General features: G+C 38.3%; 1 protein-coding gene across 1 annotated transcript in view; it reads right to left on the bottom strand.

Annotated features, from left to right (window-relative positions):
• STAT4 (signal transducer and activator of transcription 4) overlaps positions 1-23,601 on the bottom strand; it is a 42,509-nt gene that overhangs the window by 11,022 nt on the left and 7,886 nt on the right. Inside the window, exons 4-15 of the mRNA XM_050339888.1 lie at positions 14,061-14,159; positions 13,193-13,285; positions 11,236-11,314; positions 9,566-9,651; positions 8,770-8,921; positions 7,461-7,619; positions 6,449-6,541; positions 5,535-5,594; positions 4,699-4,716; positions 4,525-4,618; positions 3,558-3,602; positions 227-310 (exon numbers count right to left, since the gene is read on the bottom strand). Of these exons, the coding sequence (XP_050195845.1) occupies positions 227-310; positions 3,558-3,602; positions 4,525-4,618; positions 4,699-4,716; positions 5,535-5,594; positions 6,449-6,541; positions 7,461-7,619; positions 8,770-8,921; positions 9,566-9,651; positions 11,236-11,314; positions 13,193-13,285; positions 14,061-14,159 (1,062 nt within the window). The remainder of the gene's footprint in view (positions 1-226; positions 311-3,557; positions 3,603-4,524; positions 4,619-4,698; positions 4,717-5,534; positions 5,595-6,448; positions 6,542-7,460; positions 7,620-8,769; positions 8,922-9,565; positions 9,652-11,235; positions 11,315-13,192; positions 13,286-14,060; positions 14,160-23,601) is intronic.

Consider the following 23,601-nt stretch of genomic DNA (forward strand, 5'->3'; position numbering starts at 1 on the left):
GTTAATGTTGTGTAATGCTTTTGGTTTTTTTTAAGCCCCCTCTTCCTTCCCAAAGCTTACACTTCTTTTCCAGAAGTTCTGGAAGTCTCGCATCTGCTTGTGGTTACCTCTGGAGATACATCTAGGATAGACAGACCTGTGGTCTGGCCCAGCATGGTTGTTCTTCTACAAACTGCTGGAAAGTGCCTTTTACTCTTGACCCAGAAAATCTGTCTAGAATACTCACTTCCAAATTTATAGTCAATCCATACAGGCAGACCTGTGTTTCAAAGCTGATGGAGTGCAGTTCCTCGGTCACCATGTGGGAGCCCTGAGGGAGTAAGGAGGTTATAGAGCTGTGAGTACACAGTTGGCTTTTAACACTGTTTCAGTGACCCAGCTGCTGAGATTACACTTGGAAAGAAAACACATATCAAAGATATCAGTGCAACAGGAAAAGAAGGAAGTGAAGGAAATAATTTTTTTTGTTAAACTCTGACGTTAAATTAGTCCAGAAGTCTGAGAGTTTTTCACTAAAGCATCTAAAAAAACCCCTTAATATTGTTAAAGTAATACCTTTAAACTTTTAACTTTTTCTAAAATGGTATTTTTTAACCACAGATTTACACACAAAAAGTTAACAGATAATTTTCTGTGTCTGATAGAGATTGTCTCCAGCTTTCCTTTTCCTAAAGGTTCTTTACTGATTGACAATTCTACTTTAAACAGAGATATTAAACTTCAAGGAGAAACAAACTAGAAACAAAACAAAAAGCCACATCTTTAAGGACAAGTAGACCTTCATCCGGGAACAGAGGTTTGTTGTGTATACTTAGATGATACTAGTTAAAGGAGTAGAGGTCTAAATCATTAATCCTAAGTAAATCTGGTATTAAACCCCCCAAGCTTTCCTTGGACGGGAAAAAAATCTGTGTCGCTGTTGATTAAAGTTTGTAGTACGAGCGTTTGTTTTGATTACAAACCAGCATAGCTCTGTAAAGGCCCAAATCTCTGCCCCTTAGGAAACAGATCTTTCGAAATACATTTCCATCCCCAGAACTCCAAGTATAAAACTATTTTTGTCCTTCTTTTCTTTGTTGTTGTTCTTTCCCTACCCATCATGTGTTTGTTTTGTCAGAGTTTCCTTTAAAAAAAAAAAAGAAATTGCAAATCAAAATGCTTCCATTTACTGAAATACTCTGCTTTCAGTCAATGCAAAATAGAACTATTCCTTGACAGAGTGCCTCATGGCCTTATCTTTCCCATGGAGCATCTCCTCCAGGACATGTGCAGGCCACTGCAACAAAAGATACTGAATAAATGAGGGATTGAGACCATAGGAGATCCTCAGGCATCTGAATAATGAATCTGCCTTGTAGAGGGGAAAATCCAGCTTAGGGCTGAAGGCTTTTACATGGAATACTCATCCATCTCAATGAGCTCAAATGTTTTAGTACAGGTAGAATCAATCCAGCTCAACCTGTCCTGCTGACACAAAGTTGAAGAGGGTTGATGAAACTCCCCTTCTTCCCCTACACCTCCCCCCGATCCTATTACAATTTTGCAGAAACTTGATTTTTTCTCCTGGAAAAATCATCTGTGCAAAAAGATAAATCTACACGAAAGGACAAATCTAAATTAGAGAACTTTCACTTTTTTTTTATTTTTTAATGAGGCAAGTTATATTTAACTACACTTCTAGTGTACTCATCCTATAATAAAGTCTTAAAATTGTTATAGTTGTTGTTAGTAAACAAAACCTGTTCATGTACAGGCCAACCACGTTCATGTAATAATCACTCCACAGACTGACTGGACCAAGGAGAAGCTCTGTTTGAGGAAATCAGCAGTGAACCAGGTCACAGCTCAGCTGTCCTAATTCTCCACAGCCCTATGCTTTATACTGTTTTAAAGGCACACAGAGTGTGTGAAAGTGGGAGTAAAATGCTACCAAAAGTAGAGCACCAACATTTTTTAACCTATATTTTTGCCTTTGCTTGTCTTGATGTAAATGACTTTGTAAGTTGTAAAGTAACTGGGGGGTAAACCTTGAGTTTCAGTTTTGCTAATCTGGTTGTGAGTTACTCCCTTCAGAAACACTGGGTGAAATGGGCACAGGTATCATCTGCTTTAGGTTTTGGTGAAATTCTCCATGCTGATCACACCTTTGCATAGTACTTAAAGACTACTTGAAGTAACTGTTGTGTTTGTGTAACTACAGCTATTTGGGCTTTAATATGCGTGATTTTTTTTTTTAACTTAACTTTTTTTTTTTTAACTTTTTTTTTTTTAACTTGCCAATTCAACTTTACCCTCAGTTACACTGATGTGGAAATGCATTAAACCAGTGAAGGTTATTTAGCTTTATAGGCGGTGTTCATAGAAGCATCTTATGATTTAATTACCTTGGAGACAGTAATTGTTCTGGTAGCACTGGCAGAGACTGACTCATTGGCTGCAAGCTTTTGACTCTTGCTTCAGTCACAGATATATTTGCAGATATTTGCTGTTAAATAGCCATGCCAAATTTATGGTGATGGTCCATGGCCACCCTGGAGTTTGTGTGAATTCCTGCCTTTCCTCACACTGCCTACTGCCTCCAGTGGCTGGATGAGGACACCCTGCCTTCTCCCCTGCCAGAGGCGCAGAAGGTGGATGGGTGAAGGCAGTAATTTTCTTGCCTGAGATTCTGCCTTTGTCTGTAACATCTAGGGCACTCAGGGGAATCACAGTTTGTAAGAAACCAGAGCTGAAATGGATGTAGGATAGAGCTGTGAAGGGGGTGAGGAAGGGGAAGGGGTGAGAAGCTGGGCAGGGGAAGAAGCAGAGGATCTGCACGTGAGGGATGCTGGAGAGTAGCACAGGCATGGAAGGAGGGCTCTGTGCTACAGGTGAATGCAGGGGCACGGTGTCCTGGGCTGGGCTTAGAGCCGATGTTAATTAATTTAGTTAATATTTTTGGCTTCTGTTCTCCACAAGGCAAGGATGTAGGGATTTTATGCTCCTCTGCTAGTGAGTAACCCGTTGTGATACCTTTCGTTAGGGCTGACTTGCTATATACGGTGTCACCACGAGAGGGGAACCTACAGCCGGGCTGGGACGAGTGTTGGTAAACTAAGTACTCTTTTGGTCCTGGCTGAGGCAAGCAAACTCCTCTGATGAAAAAATAATCACACCCTTACTTTAGCTGTGAACTTGGCCAACGGAGCATATATTTAAAGAACCGTTCCCTATAGGAAAAATTATTTCAACAAAAAACTTTAAAAGCTTGGGTTTTTCTCAAAATGTGAATGACCACAAAGGTGACCTTAGAGAGGAATGCATACATTCGGATTACTACTTATCACCTTCTATTGTAACTCTTTAAATATACAGATTTAAGGCATAAAATTAAAATTTCTATGAATTGTTCTGAACTGTTCTCATCATACTTATACTAGCATATGATAATTGGGTCCTGTACTTATGGTAAGAATAGACTATATTTCAAAATCTTACAACCCTCTGATTTAAATAAAACCATATCTGAAACACTTGTGAGAGTAGTCAAAACCAACATGCAAAATAAATGCACAAACCTCATTTCCTTTACTTCCAGAGCTTGTTTTCATTTCTTTGGGTTGCTGTATAAAACAAAACAATATTTATGTGTCAGAAAAATTATAGAGAAAAGTACATATACAGAAATTCATTTGTAACCAGAATGCTCTTATTATAAGGAGGTTTTATTTGCAATATACAAATACACTGTAATGAAGGCTCTGACACTATACCTCAAATTCTATTCAGTGAGGAATCTTTTGACATTTTTCAAGATTTTTTACAGAAATGAACTCAATTTAAGGAAGCATTAATTAAGATGATTGTGAAGTGTATAATACAAAAAAGCACTAAAGACCATCCATCTCAATCTCTTTTTGCAAAACTGCTCTGAGGCACTGTGGTTAAGCCCCAGAAATATCAGTCAGAAATATCTAGTCAGAAAGTAGGACTCCTTGGGCTGTTACAAAAAGTTATATAAGCACTACTGTAGTCTTTCAAAAGACAGTTGTAACAGGCATTAATTTCCACTAGATATAAAGCATTCAATTCTATTTCCCCTAGACAATGGTGGTGTGGTTTGGGTTTCTTGTTTGTTTGTTTTGTGTGTTGGGTTTTTTGGTTTGGGTTTAGGGGTTTTTTTTCAGTATTTTTTTTTGGGGGGGGGGGGTTGTTGTTTTTGGTTTGGGTTTGGTGTTTTGGTTTTGTTTTTTTTTAACCAAACTCAGTTTCTGAAAAGCTGTGTAACTCAGCATGATTAGTCTTTCCCTTCTCTGGTGTTGCCTAGAATTTGCTTTGCCATTTCTGTCAAAATATATAGTCTTATTTTATCAAATGGATGAAGTATGGAATGGCATAAAGAGGTTCTAGGAGTAAACTTTCTGTATAAACAGAAAGAAAATGAGTGTAGGCTTGACAGTAACAGAGTTCCCCATCCATAGTTTCCAAAGAATCCTTTATTTCTTTACCAGGAGTATACAACAGCAAAAGAGCAGTCAAGCTTACCAAATGTCGAAATTCTACAGACAAGCTTCCATTTGCAGACTCATCCATGTTCATTGCTTTTACATGTGTTCCACACAGAACAAATCTACGATTGCTGTGGAAGACATCGCACTTATGTATACAAATACTGCCATGTGGGAAAAATTTAAGATATATGATATTTTATCGTCTTACCTTACAGTTGAAACATTCCTAAAACAGAAGAGGGGCAAGGGGGAGGAAAAAGATTGTGAATCAGTAAATGTGTAAGCCGTAACTTATACTAAAAAACATACCTTGAGATGGTAGATTTTTGCCTTGTCAGAGTTTGTTTGTATTACCAATACAACTTCAGTTTTTAAACTGAAGAACTGATATTCATCCTGTCCAGTTAGACTTTTGAATCTGTATATTTTATGTTGCTATTTATTGTCAGACAGTACATGGCTTTTGAGAGAAGCAGTCCTTACTTCTCTCCTGCTCCTTCCTCACTGGGAGTGTTTTCCTTCTTTCTTGTGGGCCAACATCCACGTCCATGCAGTCAAGGTGTTTTTTAGGGGCTTGTAGAAGCACAACAGGTAGAAGAAGGGGGTAGCTGGGACCAGTGTGTGGTGAAGTCTTGGAGATAAGTGGTATTTCAAAGCTAATTATCCCATAAATGCAATGCAGTTTGATTTTAAGTTTATGTGTGATGTTGCTGTATCAGATTGATGACCTTTATCTAAATCTTGAGACAAATCTTAAATGGACTCCTTACCTCTAATTTGAAAATATCAATTAGACTTAACAGCTTTTTTTTTTTTTAAAAGAAATATTCCACATTAAAAAAAAAAAAAGAAGAAAGAGAAGAAAAGATCTTCTGATCTTTAACTGTTTGGGTTTTTTGCTTTGTTTTGGTTTGGGAGTTTTTGTTGGTGTTTTTTTTCTTTTCCTTTTTAGAGCAACTTTTAAATCAGATAAGGTAGCCATTGAAAAAAACCTTGTGTTGTATCTGTAGGGAGAGAAAATATCTTCACTTTAAAGTTTCTTACTTGTCAATAGTTACTTTCACTCTGATCTGGTAGTTCAGCTCTGGCAATTTAATTAGCAACCTTCAAAACAGAAAAAGCAAAATTGAATATTGACGGAATTAATTTCTCACCAGAAAACATTAGAGACTGATAGTTCCAGACTAGAGTATCAGAAATTATTATAACCTGAAAACAGATCAGGCATCTAGGATTAGAACACAGTTTACAGGGTTGAATACTCAGAAAGAGGAGCTGGGCTGTTCCAGTGACAGGTGTTCTACTTTCCCTGCAAGTATGTGGGAAATTCAGTTTGTGTTTGAGGAGATGGCTGGATAGACACCAAAGAAACAATAATTAAGGGATGGATTTGTATAATCCCTGACTGCACCACAGATGTAGTTTCCTCCATGTACCCTTTTTTACACCCCTCCCCCTCCCCCTCCCATCTTCATACATGATTTTTGCTGTGAGATGGAAATGAGATAAGAGTTCCTCTTGGATCTTTGCTCTTTCACAAAGTCAGGCAAGGGGCTAGTGGGAGAGAATAACTTGTCATTGATTCATCAGAGCCCCCCAAAATGGAGTAGTTTTTCTTTCCTCTGTACAGAAGTGGCTGTGAGCATTCTGATGTCAGCTTGTATGATGTGGATCGTTATTTGCTCAGTTTGTAAAGTCATTTAAACAAGAATTCGATACATACAGAACCCCAAATATGCTGACTTTTGGCCACAGTCTGCCTTTCTTCTTCACCCTGTTTTACTCTTTTTTGCCACTTGTTCCGTGTGGCAGATTCTGTGGAATTTATATCCCCATTCCAGAAAACCTCCCTAGAGTTAAGAGGATCCCTAACACAAGTTGGGCTGCTTTTCTTTCTAGATTCTCCTAGGATAAAATGCTGTACACAAGTGAGTTTGTATCAGATTTTCTAAACTTACCTTAATTTAACAGTGAACTGTATTAATGTTTTAAGAACCAGTGGCCTCTGGGGATGTGTTGGCATGCAGGGTTGCCTTTCAACCACAAATGAACTGTGTGAAAAAAAAGCCAAACCAATAGATTTTTAGGAATGTGTATAAACAAAGAGCTGTTTTAGCGGTTGGGGAAAGGGGGCTGGAATCTCTTAAAGACTTATTTCTCTACAGGTGCTGAAGTAGGAGCTATGTATTCCAACTTTGAGTTCTCAAAATGATCCAGCTTACAGTTGAATTGTTCTCATAAGAAAACAGATATTTGGAACACACTGAAAATCAAACCAAATTCTATAGTCCTAAAATACGAGGCTGATAAAAGTCTTGGTCTTCCAAACTTTTATCAGAACCATAAAACAGGGTATGAAAATGCATTGAGCATGGCTCCAATGAAATTAATAATTTAATCTTTTTTAATATATATATATATAAAACAAATGAGTATGTTTTGTTTTCAGATAGTCACTTGTAGCATATCTGTGGTATAGCCAGTACAAAAGGCAAGATAAATGATGATAATATTTTCTCTGTTAATAGAAGGGTAAATTGGGAGGGGAGCAGGGAGAGTATCTTGGTGGGGAAGAGGAAAGACAAGGAACACTTATTTTAAAAAAAACAAAACGAAAAAAACACACAAAAAAATCACCAAAACAAAACAAAAAACCCCAAACAAAACAAAAGAACAAACCCAAAACACCATGACTTTTCTCAGCAGAATGTGAGTAACTAAAATAAGTGGATTTCTGGCATTCACTTACAGCCAGAACTCGATCACACTTAACTGTTACCCACAAGAAGCTGTCTGGCACCTCAAGTTTCTAGGAGTTTTGATGACAGCTTTGTGTGCTTCTTATATTAGGAACTTGGTCATTAAGTTCCTCAGACACTCAAACTTTTTTTGTTTTAATTCTTAACATTATGGCCTCATTGGTTGTAGCAGTTGAGGTAACATTCCATACACCGACAATGGCTTACGCACTTCCGGAAAAGATTGTAGAGCAGAAAGTTGACTTTTTCCAACAGCTGAGGTCTCTGCACAGGAATAGGGTCCCCATCATAAGTCAGTCTGGTCAACAGTTCGTCCAGTTTTTCCAGTTGCCTTCTAACTTGAAAGAGGCTCTCTGCCAACAGCGTAAAACTACAGCAAGACAGAGAATTAATTTGCAATCTTTCGTGCAAACCATTCCTTAGAACATAAGAACTAGTGAAGTTCTTGCTTGGGGAAGCCAGAATCAGTATTGATTAGTGCTTTCTAGCTTTACCCAAACTCACATCTGTTCATCTTTTGTTTACAGGACTATATTAATACACCTGGCAAATTACCTACTTTATTTTCAAATATAAATATTTTTGCAGCACTGTCTGTGACAATTTGGAAGAAGCATATATGAGGTCCTGATGTTTTACATGCAGGGCACTCGTGCCAGTATTAATTCTTTCCTACAGTTCAGTAGTTTTGCAAAATGTATTCTTTGAAAGGACAATATTTATGTAAAATGAGCAAGTTACCAAGACTGAATAAGTGTAAAAACAGCAAGGAAAACTAAATCCAAACACCTTTGCTAATATTTCAGTAGGGTATGTGTGTATAAAATCATGCTTTTAAGCTATTTTTAACATCTTCATTGGAAAAAAAAAATACTTCAAAAAAACCCAAACCCAATCAAAAAACACATGCACACACAAAAAGGCAAAAAATCTTTTTCTTCTTCAAACCATAAAACAGTTTTCCTTCCTCTTTACTTCTCAATTTTTACTTCACCCTTTCATAAGAGAAGTTTGTTGGGAGAGAAATGACCAGGATGGTGACATTCTCTGGCTATTTCCTTTTTATTTGCAATCACTTTAGAGTTGCCACCACCCAGACTACTACCATTCAATTCCTGTATAGTTTGAAATCTGGAGGGGTGATGTACCTAGTGAGTCAAAGCATAAAGTCTCTACCCAGCTTCTGCCTAGACAAAACTTCCACTGTCCTCAATGACAAACTCAGTCAGCACCATTCTTACTCAAGCAAAACTCCAAGAGAGTTTGTATTATATATCTGGAACAACTGCCAAACCCAAAAATGAGTGGCTGCCACAAGTCAGGCTCAGCAGTTCACTGTAACGTTCTTAATTCTGAATAGCAAATGTTGTCCACCAGATCAAATTGTATGTTTAGTTATTCTCTTGCTTAGCTGCTAATAAATTTGCTGCTGTTGCAGCTGATCTGAGGAGACTGATCATTTCAAGTGCAGCAGACTTCCTGTGGTTTTCAGTGGAAACACAAGCTCGAGGCAGGTTTACCAGTTCTGGAGCTGATCGAGCCCACCATGGAGAGGACCCCCAATGCAGGCAATCTGCTGCCGTCTCTTCCAGTCTAGCAGCTCTTCAGTCAGCATGTTGCTCATCAGCATATCGATTTCATGAATCACACGCCCTATTTTGCTGAGTACTTCCTGCAAGATAGGAAAGGTGTCACAAATTGACCACAGGCAACTGCCACAAATTTCAGCAATCATCATAAAGTGCTGATTATGTTTTTTTCAATTATTTTGAAAGTAACCATAGTTTGTTCCTCCTTCGTCAGTGACAGGATTCATCACCCATTGTACTTGGAATTAATCCTAAATCTCTATGAACTCTTTTTCAGTAAAACTTCTTTTTTGGTGGGGGTGAAAGAGAAGATTTGTTACATTCTTTGTGGGCATAACACCTCCAAGATGTTGACACTTGCAAGCACTGTCAAGTTCAAAAAGTTCTCCTTTTGTTTTGCATCATATACAGTGCATTGGGTTTCTGTTTGCTTGCTTTAACAGTTAAAAAAAAAAAAAAAGCCATGAACTCAAACAAATTGCCTCACTTATAAAGTGTGCAGAACCATATCCTTCTTATTGAGCTGTTCTTTAATTGCTAATTTCTTAATGGCTAGTCAGAATCACCCGTACTCACCTAAACATTTTGTGGATTTTTAACTCCTGTGTAATTTGTCTGTTCTTCTGAGATGAGACTTTTAAAAGGCACACATACACATTTGAGTATTTGGTGTGGAAATAAGGGGAGAAAGCAGATGAACCACAAATGACAAAACATTGTCACTAACCTTTCTCTTGTAGTCTAAAGTATTGAGCATTGCCTGCAACACCAACATTTCCTGTTTAATGTGGGTGCTGTTTTTGTCATTCTGCTCTGCAGGGGATGAAAAAAAAAATCAGTATAAATATGTGCATGGGTGTGTGTGCATGTTTATAAGGGGAGGAGAGGAAAAAACCATGGTCAGACTGCAGCACGAACTAGTGAAAAAATTAACTGCATCAGTAGATCATGTAACTGCACATTTCATTTGAAATAACTAACTTTAGAACAAGTTTAATGCAAGGTTTTATGGCCCCAGTCTTTATATGTGTATGTGGAACAGGAAAAGGCAGAAAAAACATGGATGAGACCTAGAAATCTCTAGATTTCTCATTCACGTGCATACTCATGTTTATTATGTACATCTGGCTTGGGTCAGTGATTGATTTGTACACACAAATATGCTCGTGGTGTCATCAGTGAGGTTGAAGCTCTTTGGACTCAGTGTGAATTAGAATGTCTGGCTGAGAGAATGGAGGTTAGCCATTTGAAATAATGTGTTCATCACCATGGGGATTTCAGCAGACAGGACTACTGGTCACTGGGTATTTCCCCCTCTCTTTGACTTGTGTCCTCTGGATCATGGTCTAGTTTTAAGCATCCCCAAGCTTACCCCATGCTCTTTCATATGCATCTCTTTCCCACCCTCACCTTTCCCCACCTCTTCCTCTTTCAAGCTACATTCAAAAAAGAAATTGGTGCCAACTGTGTCTCTGCTAAGCTCTGGATTGATGCCTTCCCTCTTTTTCAGTAGAGTCAAACAAGTAACCAACAGTCAGCTCAGCCATAGTGATTGCTCACACACGTTGCAAGCTGGCTGTGCTGGTGTAGAGCAGTTGTGACATAGTGAGATTTGAAGCCCTGAAAGTCAGTTTTGTAAGCAGGTTGCAAAATCATTTTGCAAGTGGGGCAGGCTTCGATCATCTGTGTGGCCAATAATTATGATTGGCCTGATGACTAACAACCCATTAAAGCATGGCAACTTGGTCTCTTATGGTTGCTGGGCCATATACAGCCTTAAACATTTAGGATTGATGTGTTTAAGAACTCAGACATTTCAAGCCCAGCATATTTGCATGTTAAAAGGAAGATAATATAAAGATATCTGAGCAGACACAAGCAGACCCCAGTTTCTTTTCTGAAAGAAATCATGCAAGCACCCTTGCCATGTGTAGATCTCAACCATCATAGGCTGCTCAAACATGCAGTCAGAGTGCTTACCAGCTGGTTATCACCACTGTGGTCAAAAGAGAAAAGAAAGCCAAGTTAGAGGCTAAAAAGATCAGTTTTGCACAACTCTGCTTTGGGAAATAAGAGGCTCTTCCACATGGTGCCAAGGAAGGGCCATGTCGTAAGTGAGGAAGTTGAAAAATAGGTTCTTTAAATTGAGGAATTTATTACTTTTCATGCACTTATGCAGCGTATCTATAGAAATAGATATTTGCTTGACAAGTTCCTCCTCACCCTCTTAACCCCAAAAGTCATAATTCCAGGACTATAACTTTATGCAAACTGAAGATCCATTTTTTAATGTTTAGATATACTATTTGGGTAACACGCGAAACCCCCTGATGTTGGAGTCAGCTGCAGAATCGGCCATTTCCCAGAGGATCTAAAGATGATTGTAATGACTCTTACCTAAGCTTTGTATTGTTTTATACCTGAAGTCAAATTCCTCTTGCAAGTCTTCCAAGTATTTCACATCTTGGTCAGTCATCTTTCCCGGGGAAAAGAAATGAAAGAATGTGTAATGTAGTATTTTTACTTTCCTGTCATTTGAAAATCCCTGAACAGTTTTGGAAACTTGGGCTTACTATCTAGTAAACTTTAAAAAAGGTGATCGAATTATAGATGCACATTTATAACTACAGCTTTATTTTATTTGTTTAGAAAGTCAAGTATTCTCCTCTCTCCTGCAGTCAACAGTAGTTGATACAGCTTTACTCCTTCTTGTTCGCTAGTTCAATAACATACTGGAAAGTAGGAATGATTATGTTTAGCCTGAGATCAACTAAAATTATTATACCAATAATGTTACTCTCTTGAAATTTCAAAGCAGGGCAAATGGATAATTTACATTGACTTAAATGGAAATTGCAATGGGGTGTGCAAAGCGAAAAAAGGTAGAGTCAGAGGCAGGAGCAGAGCTCACAGAATTTATTTACAAAATTACTTAAGAATTTGGATAAAGAAATGAACCATTTTTGCTGCTTTGGCATTTTTCAAGAGTTCACTTTGAAAGGTGTTTTCTAGAAACCAATCAATGATAATTCAGAAAAGGACATAAGTAAGGAAAATAAAAATGTGGAAATCATTTGTTTTACTTTGAAGGTTTATTTCTCTGCTGTTTATGGCACAGTAAATAGTATATATCGATTTTGCCAACAACTCCTAAGCTATCCCTTTTAGTTCCCTGAGATGTGCATGTTAAGTGTTTGTGAAAATGCAAAAACTTGTTTGCTAAATTAGGACACACACAATTAGCCATTTTGGTCTACTCTTTATTTGGGAGACTAAAGTTTTAAATTATGTGTGTAAGGTGTGAAATCACACATACAAGGAGCTGGCTAATTTCTGTGTTCAACTTAATTACCTACTAAAAAACCCCAGTATCTAGAATACATTCTCATTTTCACTGGTCTTTCGGAGGTGGCTGCAGTTCCCCACACAGGCAGAAGGAGCAGCATGATAGGCTGCTGCTTTGTCTGCTTTTGCTCTGCAATTCTAATCTTACAAGTTTATACTTAGATAAAGATCTAGTATTACATTCTTCTAAAATTAGCTTTATCCTTTTAAGGGTTTGATCGCTCTAACACTTCCCCACAAAAGGAGACTGATGATAGAGTAATGCTGGGACCTCTTTCCAGTATACCAGAAGTGTTGCTCTTGAATGACACATGGACAGGCATTTTGAATATAATTCCTATATTGAGACTGCTGAAAAGCTCAAAGTGGGGCTGGGACAGCAAAAAAGCCGTGGGTAATCTGAGTCCTTATCCTGCCTTGAACTGGGCAGACAGGTATTTTCTGGCTGAGCTTTCAAGACCTCTGTGGGACATAGCTACAGGTTTGACTCAGCCCAGCTCTGCCCTGCAACGGTATGAGAAACTCCTGGAGAATGGTTACCATCAGCTCCCAATGTTCTTCTCCCCTCACATCCCCAAACCACGTAATTATGTCACATAGCCTTCGGCTTTATAAAGGTCTTGGTACGTGACTCAGAGGTCATGAAGGTTAGCTGCTGCTGACCCAGCTAAAGGCAGTGAAGTTGCAGAAATACATTTAATGAACCTCACATCTTTTTAGAGACAGTAGGTATGTTCTGACTACACTCAGTGGTCTGCCTGCAACTTGCCTAGGGGTGAGTGTGATGGCTTAAAAATAGGTAGGTCTCACACTGAACCCAGAGCAGCTGTTAACACCTGAGGTATGTCCTGTGTGCTTAGTCTGGGCAGATGTCCCTTGGAATAATGGAAGATGGTTAGTGCATCTTGTTGGCAGAAGTCTTTGTGCTACCCAGCTTAAAGATAGTTCAGGTACGTCTGTATGAAAATCATGTTTGCAGAGACAGCAGACAACAAAAAAAGAAAGCTACCTGAGCGCTGTTCTTGATGGCTGATACTTTGTGTTCTACGTTTCTTTGACGTTCTGAAACCACAGAGTTCTGCAGAGACTTTTCCAGTGGCCCCTGCAAAACATTGAGCAGATAACTGGTGGATGAGTAATAATAATGAGCCATAGTAACTGTATTGGAAGTTCTAGCACAGAGAGGGAATTCAGAAGCCAGCATTCAAACAGCTGGAGACTGGTGTAAACACACAGATCTGTTTAGTTCCACAGATGTGAAAGCTTTAACTTTGAAATTCAAAAGGTGAAAGGTATACTGCAGACATTAAACATCTAGTGAATTAAAGAAACTGAAACATAGATTTTATTAGATTTCTGAAAAAGACCCATGTTTCAAGACTCATATAGGAATATGTATTACATCCACAGGTAATTAAGAAGAACACGTTTGACTTGAAAATTCTCTCTGGGTTTGAAATATGTAACAATTTCCCAAAAATAAGTTTTAAAGTGTTTTTTCTTTTTTTTTTTTTCAACATAAAAATTATCAATGCCTTTGCAACATATTGGATGGAATACCTTTTACATTCCATAATTAATATGAATTAATGCATTGCATAATTTTAAATACACACATCTGTTTTGCAAAGAATAATCTCTTTAAAACCTTTCCCACAGATTAAAGTCTTTGAAGATTAGCTGTGATAAAGAAGTCCCTTACAGCAATGTTTGCAGCAGTAGAGCCACTAATGAAGTTCAAACATGAGTCTAAAGGGCAACATTTGGCAACCCCTGGTGCACACAAATCACTCCAGTGGAATGAGAGGGCAGGATTTGGTCTTAAAAGCATGTGAGCAGATTAACATGGAGAAGATTAATGAAATGTAATTCATTACCTGTACAGGCATGCTAGCTGCAGCCAATATTCTTCTTTCTTCTCTTAAGCAGTTTGAGATGATCACTGCTATATGCATGGGATTACCATGATATTTGCCCTGCAAGCACAAGTAAATACAATGTTAAAAAATTCAGAATTCAGAGTGTCCCTCTGGAAATCACAAGCAATGTGCTTCAGTGTCTGTGAGCTACAGCCTGGTGCAGGTGGAAAAGGCTCCCCTTACTGGTTTTGGCCTTTGATAGCCCTGGTTCAGCCTTGCAGTGCAGCATCAGTCAGTGCCATCATCATAAAATATTCTTAACGACGTTCTACAGAGATTAGAAAGATACAATTCTGAGGTGTATATTATTTGAAAATCAAATTGCTCCACTGCTGCCACAGCTGTTTTGAAAGGGCTTTCCCGTCAGCCTGTTCTGAGCATGATTTTATTACATCTTCGATTTTCAGTAGGATTGTTGCTGTTAGCATTGTAGCACTTCTCCCAATAAAAGTTCACAAGCATATCGATATGGTAATGATGCAACAGAAAGGCTTCTTCAGCATAAAGTAGAAGGCTTAAAGAAGTCTATAAGCAATTTTTCTCTTTCAAAAAATGATGTGCCTAAGATGAAGGAATAAGCAACTCTTGTCCCAAGCCAAAGAACAGAAAAATGTCTATATTTTTATACCACCAGAAATAAGGTGCAGAATTGCTGATGTGTGACTGAGGACTGGGCAGAATTTGAACTAATATTGGTTTATGCCGTGTTTATCAAATTGGAATGATTGAGGACTCTCAAACAGCTTCTTTCATCATGATATATTCAGTCACCACTATTTGTCATCACAGATATCACTGTGTGATCACTGTCTCAGTATCCTTCATGGCTTTCATCCAGTATCATTAATTCAGATTCTCCTGCATTCAGTGCTCATACAGTTTTTGGCCATTCATTAGAATTAATCCAGTTAATTTCTTTTCCTGTGCAGTTTCTAGAACTGGATTCTAGAACTTCTGTTTTCCCCTCTTTATGATTAGTCTTTATTATCATGATATTTTCCTGCCACTGAGAACTTCTTTTATTCTAACTTTCTCTGAACGTGACACAATAAGCTTATACATACTTAAATTGATGCTGTATCTTCCTTTGATATCTCATGCCAGTATTAGAAACGAGGATGTGAACACACTGCTTCTTTATGCCAACAACTACAATGGCAGTGAACATTTATTTCTAATGCTTTTTACGAAACGCTTCCTGTGTGTTTTTGCATGAAATCTATGTAATCTGAAAGACTTATTCATAATATGTTTTGACTTCAGTTACAAGGTAAAGAAACACTATATTAAAAATGGTAGTTTTGATCATGGAGGCTTGGTTTGAGCTGCTTGGTGTTAAATACTGTGTGTTGGTTATACAGTGGTTCCAGGTATCACAGAATATTCTCAGTTGGAAGGGACCCACAAGGTTCTTCAAGTCCAGCTCTTCAGTGAGTTGCCCCTCCAAGGACTGAACCTAGAATTTTGGCATTACTAGCACCCAGCTCTAACCAACTGAGCTAACCTCAGGGTTAATATAGACTAAGGTGAAAGACATAGGACTCTTATATAACTGAGGAAAAAATGTTCCCTTCTAAGGAAGCTTTGGCTGCCACGGTGTTGTTAGCAAGGAAACTAAACTTTCTAATGTTTCTAAGGTTTCTGAAGTCTTTTTAGGACTAATAAAATGCATGCCCACACTGCAACCAGTGCATGCCCAAAGCAGTCCCAGTGTTTGCCTCCCCACACATGGCCAGTAAATGAGGACCATGCCACAAGTTGGTATCTGAAGCTCAAGTGTACTTCAAGCTACACAATGCTTGAGGAGTGTGTAGTCCCACCTCACCACTGCCTGACAGAATACAAGCACAGCAAGAGTTTAAAGGAGTCAAACAAAAGCTATTTAGCAAAGTCAAAAAGAAGTAAATATCCTCTCTTGGAGCTGGAAAAATGCATTTATGTAGAAGAGGCACTTAAAAAAATATTTTGACAGTGGGATGTGTTAAAATCCCCCGCTAACAATGCCAGTTATTAGGGACTTTCCTAAGCATTTCTAGACAGTATTCATATGCAAAACTTTCAAAAACTCTTCCTCTCTATCTTTCTCTTTGTTTCATTAAGAGAAAACCATCTGAATCAAGATATAAAGGGAAATCCACTTCTTAAAAAATGTCTTTCTCCACTAACTCATAAAGCTCTAGTAATAAGCTGTGCCTGTACTTGTGCCTGTCTGGCTCTTCTTCACCTTGATTCACTTTGAGTAGACACCAAGAAGGTCAACAGAGAGCTGCCACCTGTCCTCATGGAGCAGCAGCTCCTCAGACAAAGCTGGAATAATGGTGGATCTGCAGTAGAAATGCTTGTGACCAAAGGCTGGGAACGGGCCTTGCCTTTCTGATGGAGAGATGCTCTGGACTCTGGAGAGCTGGAATGGAGCTGAGCTGTGTGCACAGCCTGAGTGGGCATCCCCTTCTGTTGGTTCCGAGCTCCCTCTCCTAAAACAGCTATCTTTGTACAATATAGGCTGTATCAAATGCCCCTTTTGCAGTAAGCTGGCAGATGGATGGCAACTCAACAGTAGTAAATTGATAAATGATAAAAAAACTGTAATGTTTAACAATGGTAACTTATTAAATAACAACAGCTACTAAAAGTCACAATAACCAATTTGTTAGACTCTTGTCAAAATAATAACACTAAAATTTTTCTCCCTGTGTTTTATTCTTCTCAGCAGTAATTATTCAGAATACACCACTTGGTATTCCCTTATTATCCATCTACTGCCAGCTCTTGCTGTTCTGCACTTCTGTTTTGTCGTTGTTTGAGGGCAGAATTTGCTCAGGATGACCTTGGTTTCTGAATGACTAATAGAAAACTCTCTCTTATCATCAGACGAGTAGTATAAGTAAGTTGAAAATTAAGGAATTTTATCCAAAAAAGGCTTGAGATGGTGGAATCCTAACTTAGTGTGACAAGAACGTGAGCAGCCAGAAGAGGAATAGTGTGGATTCTGTAGTTGTGCAAAACTGTATTATTAAGTTTAAATATTTGTGGAGAAAATTGTCTTTTGATAAATACCAACAAAGAGAAATTGAGGATTCACTTTTCATCTGAATTTTCAAATAGAAATATCTGCTAATTCTGTTGTTCTTAGAAGATTTCTTTCTCCTCTTTTCTGTTCCCATGAGGTCTTTCATATCATGAGTTATAACAAACAACAAATGATCTTATTTGGACTGGCTTCTTCTTAATAACTAACAGCATGATGCTAAATTCAAACAAACAGGGGATATTAAACTTTCGTTTTGAACAGGTGAAAATTTTCTGTGAATGCTGATGACATTTCCTTGGAGAAAACCTTCCTACCACCTCCCGGCATGCACTCTTTCTGCCAGAGACATCTGTTGTGATAATATCTTACTAGATCACGGGGAAAAACAAAGCAGCATTTCTGCAAAAACAATTTATATGTTATAGCATGCAGAGTTTGAACCCTTTAGCCAAATTTTAAAACAGCTTGAACTATTTGGGGTATGTTAAGATGCATGAAACAGTGGCTGGGGAAATGCAAGATTTGTTTCTGTAAGTCGCAAGATCATGGAGAAACTTTAAAATACATATTATGACACTTTAAAATATATATGCTTTGAAAAAGAACACCAAACAGCTCTCAGTTTTAGCATCTGAAATTTACTGCTTTCTCGGAGACAAATGAAAGAAATCTAGACTAGAGGTCCATTCTCTTACTCTTCCATTTTTTGTAATTTTTCAAATTTTAGCTGATTTTTCTGTGGGCAATTCTGTCACACAGTGGATCACTCCCGATCAAACTACCAGTGGCCAGCTTGCTTTTTGTGAGTCAAAGCTCTCTGTGTCCTGTACACACCTATCCATAAGACTGGATGTGCACTACTTGCACAACTGACTGTTTTCAAAGTAGAGGATTAGGTATTAGTGACTGTTCTTTACTTGTAGAAGGATGTGCTGTGCAACCTTTAGAAAGTCAGTCAGGGGTTTACCTGGTTATCTCCTTGTTTTCAAGGTGACATTAAAAAAGGACTTGAGTAGGTTTTAGTGCTTTCCAATTCTGAAAAAGCACTTCAGAATTTGGTTGGGTTTTCCCTTCTTTTCTCTCTCTCTTTTTTTTTTTTTTTTTTTTTTTTTAACTTCACTAGCTGTATTTTTTTTTTTCATTTCTGCTAGAAAAACTCTACCTGAGCCTTTTAATTGTATACAATAGGAGCCTTACTTGGAGGCCTGGAACTGTTAGCTAGTATGATCATTGATGTATTTGTTTATATTGAATGAATATTTAGAGAAGCTGGTGGAAGGGAGGTGGCACATGGAGAGACAGGATTACCAAGTCAAGCAAAAATACATTTCCTTCCCTATTATTCACCTCTGATATGCTTATTTTACAAATTCTGATACTCAGCATCTTTCTAGATAAGCAAATATCTCATCTTTCATAAAATCAAAAACCAGGGAGAAAAAACCACTTTTGTCTATAATTTCATTTTTGGAAGAAAAGAAGATTTGGTTTAGTTGTGTATCTCAAAGAAATGTGTGGGTGGGAAGGCATAACCATACACACATATTTCCCGTTTTCACCTTCAAATATAACAAACAACATGTTGCCTTGATTTGTTTTCTACCTTTGTTTATGCATCCAGGCAGAAAGCCTAATGAAGACAGTAGTAGAATACAAAGAAAGAGTCAGTCCTTATGTTACCCTGTTAAAGATGAATTGCTTGGGAGTTTTTTGAAAGCCTGTATTTAAACAGACAGTATTCATACTAAAAAATCATTTTCTACAAGAAAGATGGCTCTGTCTTATCTAGGTCTTTAAGAGGAAGTACCTGTGACACTACCTATTTAGACTGCTCTTGTTGTACTTTTATTTTTAGATTTCCCCTTCCCCATCTCAAAATACATGAGAGAGCTTAAAGGCAACCTCATTGTTTTAGAAAACTCCTGTGATGTGTGGGAAGTCCTACTACATAGGTCTGTAGTCTTGTAGTTCTGCTTTTCTCATAGTGCATGATGCATAACTGCCAAAAGATCATCATGTTTTTAGGGCATATGCACCCAAATTGCAATAGGCAAAGCTGACTATAAAAGCACAGTGAACAAGCTGTGAAGGCAGAGGTCTCTTTGTCTACCTCTCAAATTCCACTGCTGAATCCCTCCCAGCAGCAGCTAAAATCAGTCAAGGAACAGGCTATAGAAACAGCAGATTTCTAAGCAGGTAGGGTGAGATACAGCTATAGAAAATACATGTCTGTAGAATTCATCATTTGATAGTGGAGCTGTACAGCCAGGGATGATGGGATAAATAGTGTAGTGATGCTTCTTGTTTAAATGAGATTTATTTGAGAATAAATAACTTCTTATTTTTAAATGAGTTTTATCTGAAAAAAAAATAAAAATACAGTGTTCCCTATGAGAGAGGTTAAAACAGCAGAGAACAGAGAGGACTGATCCCCACCTGCCCCTCCTCCTCTGAACTCAAAGACCTGGGTATTATTGACTAATCTCTCTGGCAGATGTTCAACTGCAACTGGGCTCTTAATACGTCAGAATGAACAAAGCCCACAAGAGGTTATTTAGATTGTTTCCTTGTATTTTTACCTCTGTCTGTAGGTTAACTCTTATTCATCCTACAAAACCAAACTGACACATTTATAAACTGTTAGAATTGTGTTCTTTAAATAATAACTAGAACCCCCAAAATATTTTACTCCTAATAAGTAACCTCTTTCAGTGTTGCATCAATCATTTTTATAATCTTTGTTAGCTGACATGCAATCACCAGGCTGTGATTGCTAAGAGCAGACAGCGAACTGCTTTAGCATACAGACTTCTACACAGGGTTTCCCATTTGTTCGCCAAAATTTTTTGTTAACAGCTTTAATGTTTGAATGGCAAAACTCACTGGGGGCAGTCTAACACAATCTGAATTGTGTTAGACAACAGGACACACTGGTTCAAAACACATGTCCCACTTTAACATGTTGAGTTGTTGATCTGGCAGGCTGCGTGAGTGCTAAATACATGTAAATAACGTTTTGAAATGGATGTTCTGTGGTTTGTTAGGAACTTTCTCTATTTTGTTCCATTCTTACGCTTTTGTATGTTTTAACAGGAAACTGCAACTTAAACATCAATGGCTGTTTCCACTCTTTGCAACTGTTTCTCAGCACAGGGCTTATTAGAATTGTTTGTCGAGTACCAACTGGAATGTCCTGTTTCAGATCTCATGCTATTTTGTCCACTTACTTTGAGGTACTGAAATAAACAATCTTAGGATTCCTCATGCATGTACCTTTCTGATATAGAGGCCTATGTAAACAGCCATTTGAATTAAAAAAACTTTATGTATTCATTTTGGTTCTATCCGGAGAAGTACAACGATGTTCAGTTCTCACTATCAATAGAAACAAACTGGGCAGTATAACCAAGAACATGACACAGAATAAGGAATGCACTACTGTGTTACTGTTTAAAGTAGCATCATGTGAAGTAAGATGCTATTTGTTTGTGCTGTGTAGAAACAAGGTGAATTTTATATGGAAATAAGTGTCATAATGTTAATATATGCTGTTTAAGATGACAGAAGATACTTTCAGATACTGTTCCAAATCTTTCCATAAAACAAACAAACAAACAAACAAACACAGAGCTCTGGAGAGAAAGTAATGTAACTAAAGTATTATTTCCCAGCTACTTAGGGTAAGTTCCAAAACTTGTTTTTATATAACTGGTTAGTGTGAATCATCATATCTGGTGATTTTGCCTGACCTCTACCTTTTGTAAGCAAACCCCAAGGTGTTAATGGTGCGTGTTCACAAAGACCTGCTCATTCAGGCAGAATCCCATTACCCTCTCTCCCCTCATCTTGGAATCTAGCAGGGCTGGTGATTGGGTAAAATTCACCAATACTGGAGAATCTCCTGTGAGTATTAAATGAATTTCATGAATATACATCATTTACAGCAAATTGTTCCCCAGAGCACACAATATACTCATTAACTTTGGCTTCAGTGGTAAATGAGCAGAGCAGCCCTTCTTATTATTCCTGAAATCTGTTATTTCACTTTTATAAAGGAAGATTTATGTAATCAGATTTCCCCCTGAATACCATAAACAGTGATGTGACACAGATGCATGTTGCCATTAATGAGAAAGGATTGCTTTCAGAAGTTATCTTGAGACTAGAGAATAAATGAGGGCTTCAGTTATGAGTAGAATGATTCTGGGAGTTTCTGCTTTGGTCCTGATGTCATCCTGCACCCACTGCAGGGCACAGCACAGACAGTGGCTCTTCAGCTCCTGAGAGCTCACCTGAACCCACCCTTGGGCCAGGCTGCACTGCAATGAGCTGCTTCTTGTCTGGCAGGTACCTGATGAGTACTCCAGACTTCCAGCTTGGAGCTGGGTGGGGGGGGAAGGACATCCCTGAGATGAACATCACTGAACGTTATTAGAGACCTACAGGCAATTGTCCACCAGCATCATTCCTAAATGGAACAGTGGGACAGTGGTGTGCAGTGGCCACCTCTGATTCCCAGGCTACTCTGAACCTCCCCTTTCTTAGCTCCCCTGGTGCACTGCAGCCTGGCTGCTTTTCTGTGACTGAGGATTTTGGCATAGGAGTCAGGAATGCAGACAGTGCCTGTCTTAACACGAGTGTCTCTGCATTCCACCAGTAGTCTTTGTGTACTAAATCTACTCATGTATTCCACAGGAGTTTACATCAGGGACAGGTTCACTGTCATGTAAAAACATTCTTTCTGAAAACTAGGGTGTAATTGTTCAAGGGCCGAGGTTGTACAGACTGTTGCACCTGCAATTTGGTTCCTAGAAGTGCTAGGCAGCTCTTCTGAGCTTAACATCAGTCCTTTACTATTTGTTGTCATGGCAACAGCACAAACCATCTCCTTGTGACTAATCTGCTTTGCTTTTCTCCATCTAGGTTTTAAGAAGGAGAAAGAACCACAGGCATAGTTTCCCCTCTCTTTCCTCCACTGCCTCTGAACATTTTCTCCCTCTTCCCTTTCCAGAACCACTGCTAGGGGGGAGCAGGAGCTCTGTAGGAAGGTGGACAAAGAATTTATTCTTAGAAAGTGACTGGGCTGTTCTGTATCCCACTGAAGAGCACAGCAACCAAAGGCTGCTCTGCTATAAAAATGAATCCAATTTACTGACTGGAGAAGTAATAGTAATGTAAGAATTAAATATGAAGGATTTTAACCTAAATGCTGACTCTGATTTTAATACAATATGTGCATTTATACCAGATTGTCAAAAGTGATGTTTCAATGAAAGCAGGAAATAGAGAAGCAAATTACAGAGAGCTAGCAGTAACCACAGCTGCTTAACTAAGTTTCTCAGCACTATTTTCAAGTGCTTACAACTTTTACAAAGTGCATGTTTCCTGGTCGATGTTTCTTTTTGCCTCCAGATAATTTTGAAGATGTAAGCAGTCTGAGGAAAAATACCACCTTCCATAGTTATTTCTTTAGTGGTGAGAGAATAGGGATGGTCCCTGTGGCATAAAAGCAAAGGTGCCAGTCAGACCCATCTTTCTGCTAAGAGTTCTGCTCTTTGACCTTCAAAACACCCAAGATTGCCCAAAACTGTATTACAGTTATGAGGTAGGCAAATTCTCCATTCTTTCACTACTTCTGTCGTTATTTTCATGGAACAACTGACATATTTATGTAAAGATGATTCAGGTGAAGGTCAAAATATTCTCAATTTTGACCTTCTCAATTTGGCTATAGTGCTGGAAGCTCCTAGACATAATTATCTCTAGATTCAGTAGCAGCACCAGGCATCTTGATCCTAAGGAGTCCTTGTCTGCCTGGCAAACAGCTGCACAAGCCATTTATAAAGTGTGTGTTGCTTCCTCTTCTAAGGTTGCTCTTCACTATCACTCCAGTATTATTTCTGATTACATGTTAGTCCCTCATTTTGTGTTTTGCCAAGAACCGCAGATTCCTTTTGAATAGCTTTTGTGCGTTCTCTAATTTAATCTTTTTTATTATTACTATTGCCATAGTATTTAGGAACCTTTACTGTAGCTCAACATATTGTATGTGTACGTAGTGATAAGTGATGATTTCCAGCATGATTTCATTTGTCAAGTATTACTCAATACAGTAACATAATTTGGCTCAAAATAATGAACAAAGATTGTACTCAGATTGTGTATTGAGGTTGAACAGCTTTGTGGTGGGCATGGCTGTGCATGTGCCTGTATTTCTGTGTGTGTGGTAGAGAGGGGAAGGAAAAGGAGTGAACTGTGAAATTTCAAAGAAGTGCCTGCACTAGAGAGCGAAGCAGAGATAAAGGTGGACCCATGGTAACAAACCTTCAGAGAAAGTCAAACCAACACTGTTCGCAGAGTCACCAGAAAGGAAAAGATGTTTACAAAAGGAACTTCCCCTTCTATTTAGGAACCCAGTCTTTCTTTCATCAGTCAGTGAAAAATCTCGTTAGTTTTACGGCATACCCT

This window comes from Myiozetetes cayanensis, unplaced genomic scaffold (genome assembly GCF_022539395.1).
Source record: "Myiozetetes cayanensis isolate MyiCay16 unplaced genomic scaffold, myiCay2020 scf9, whole genome shotgun sequence".
Lineage (NCBI taxonomy): Eukaryota > Metazoa > Chordata > Aves > Passeriformes > Tyrannidae > Myiozetetes > Myiozetetes cayanensis.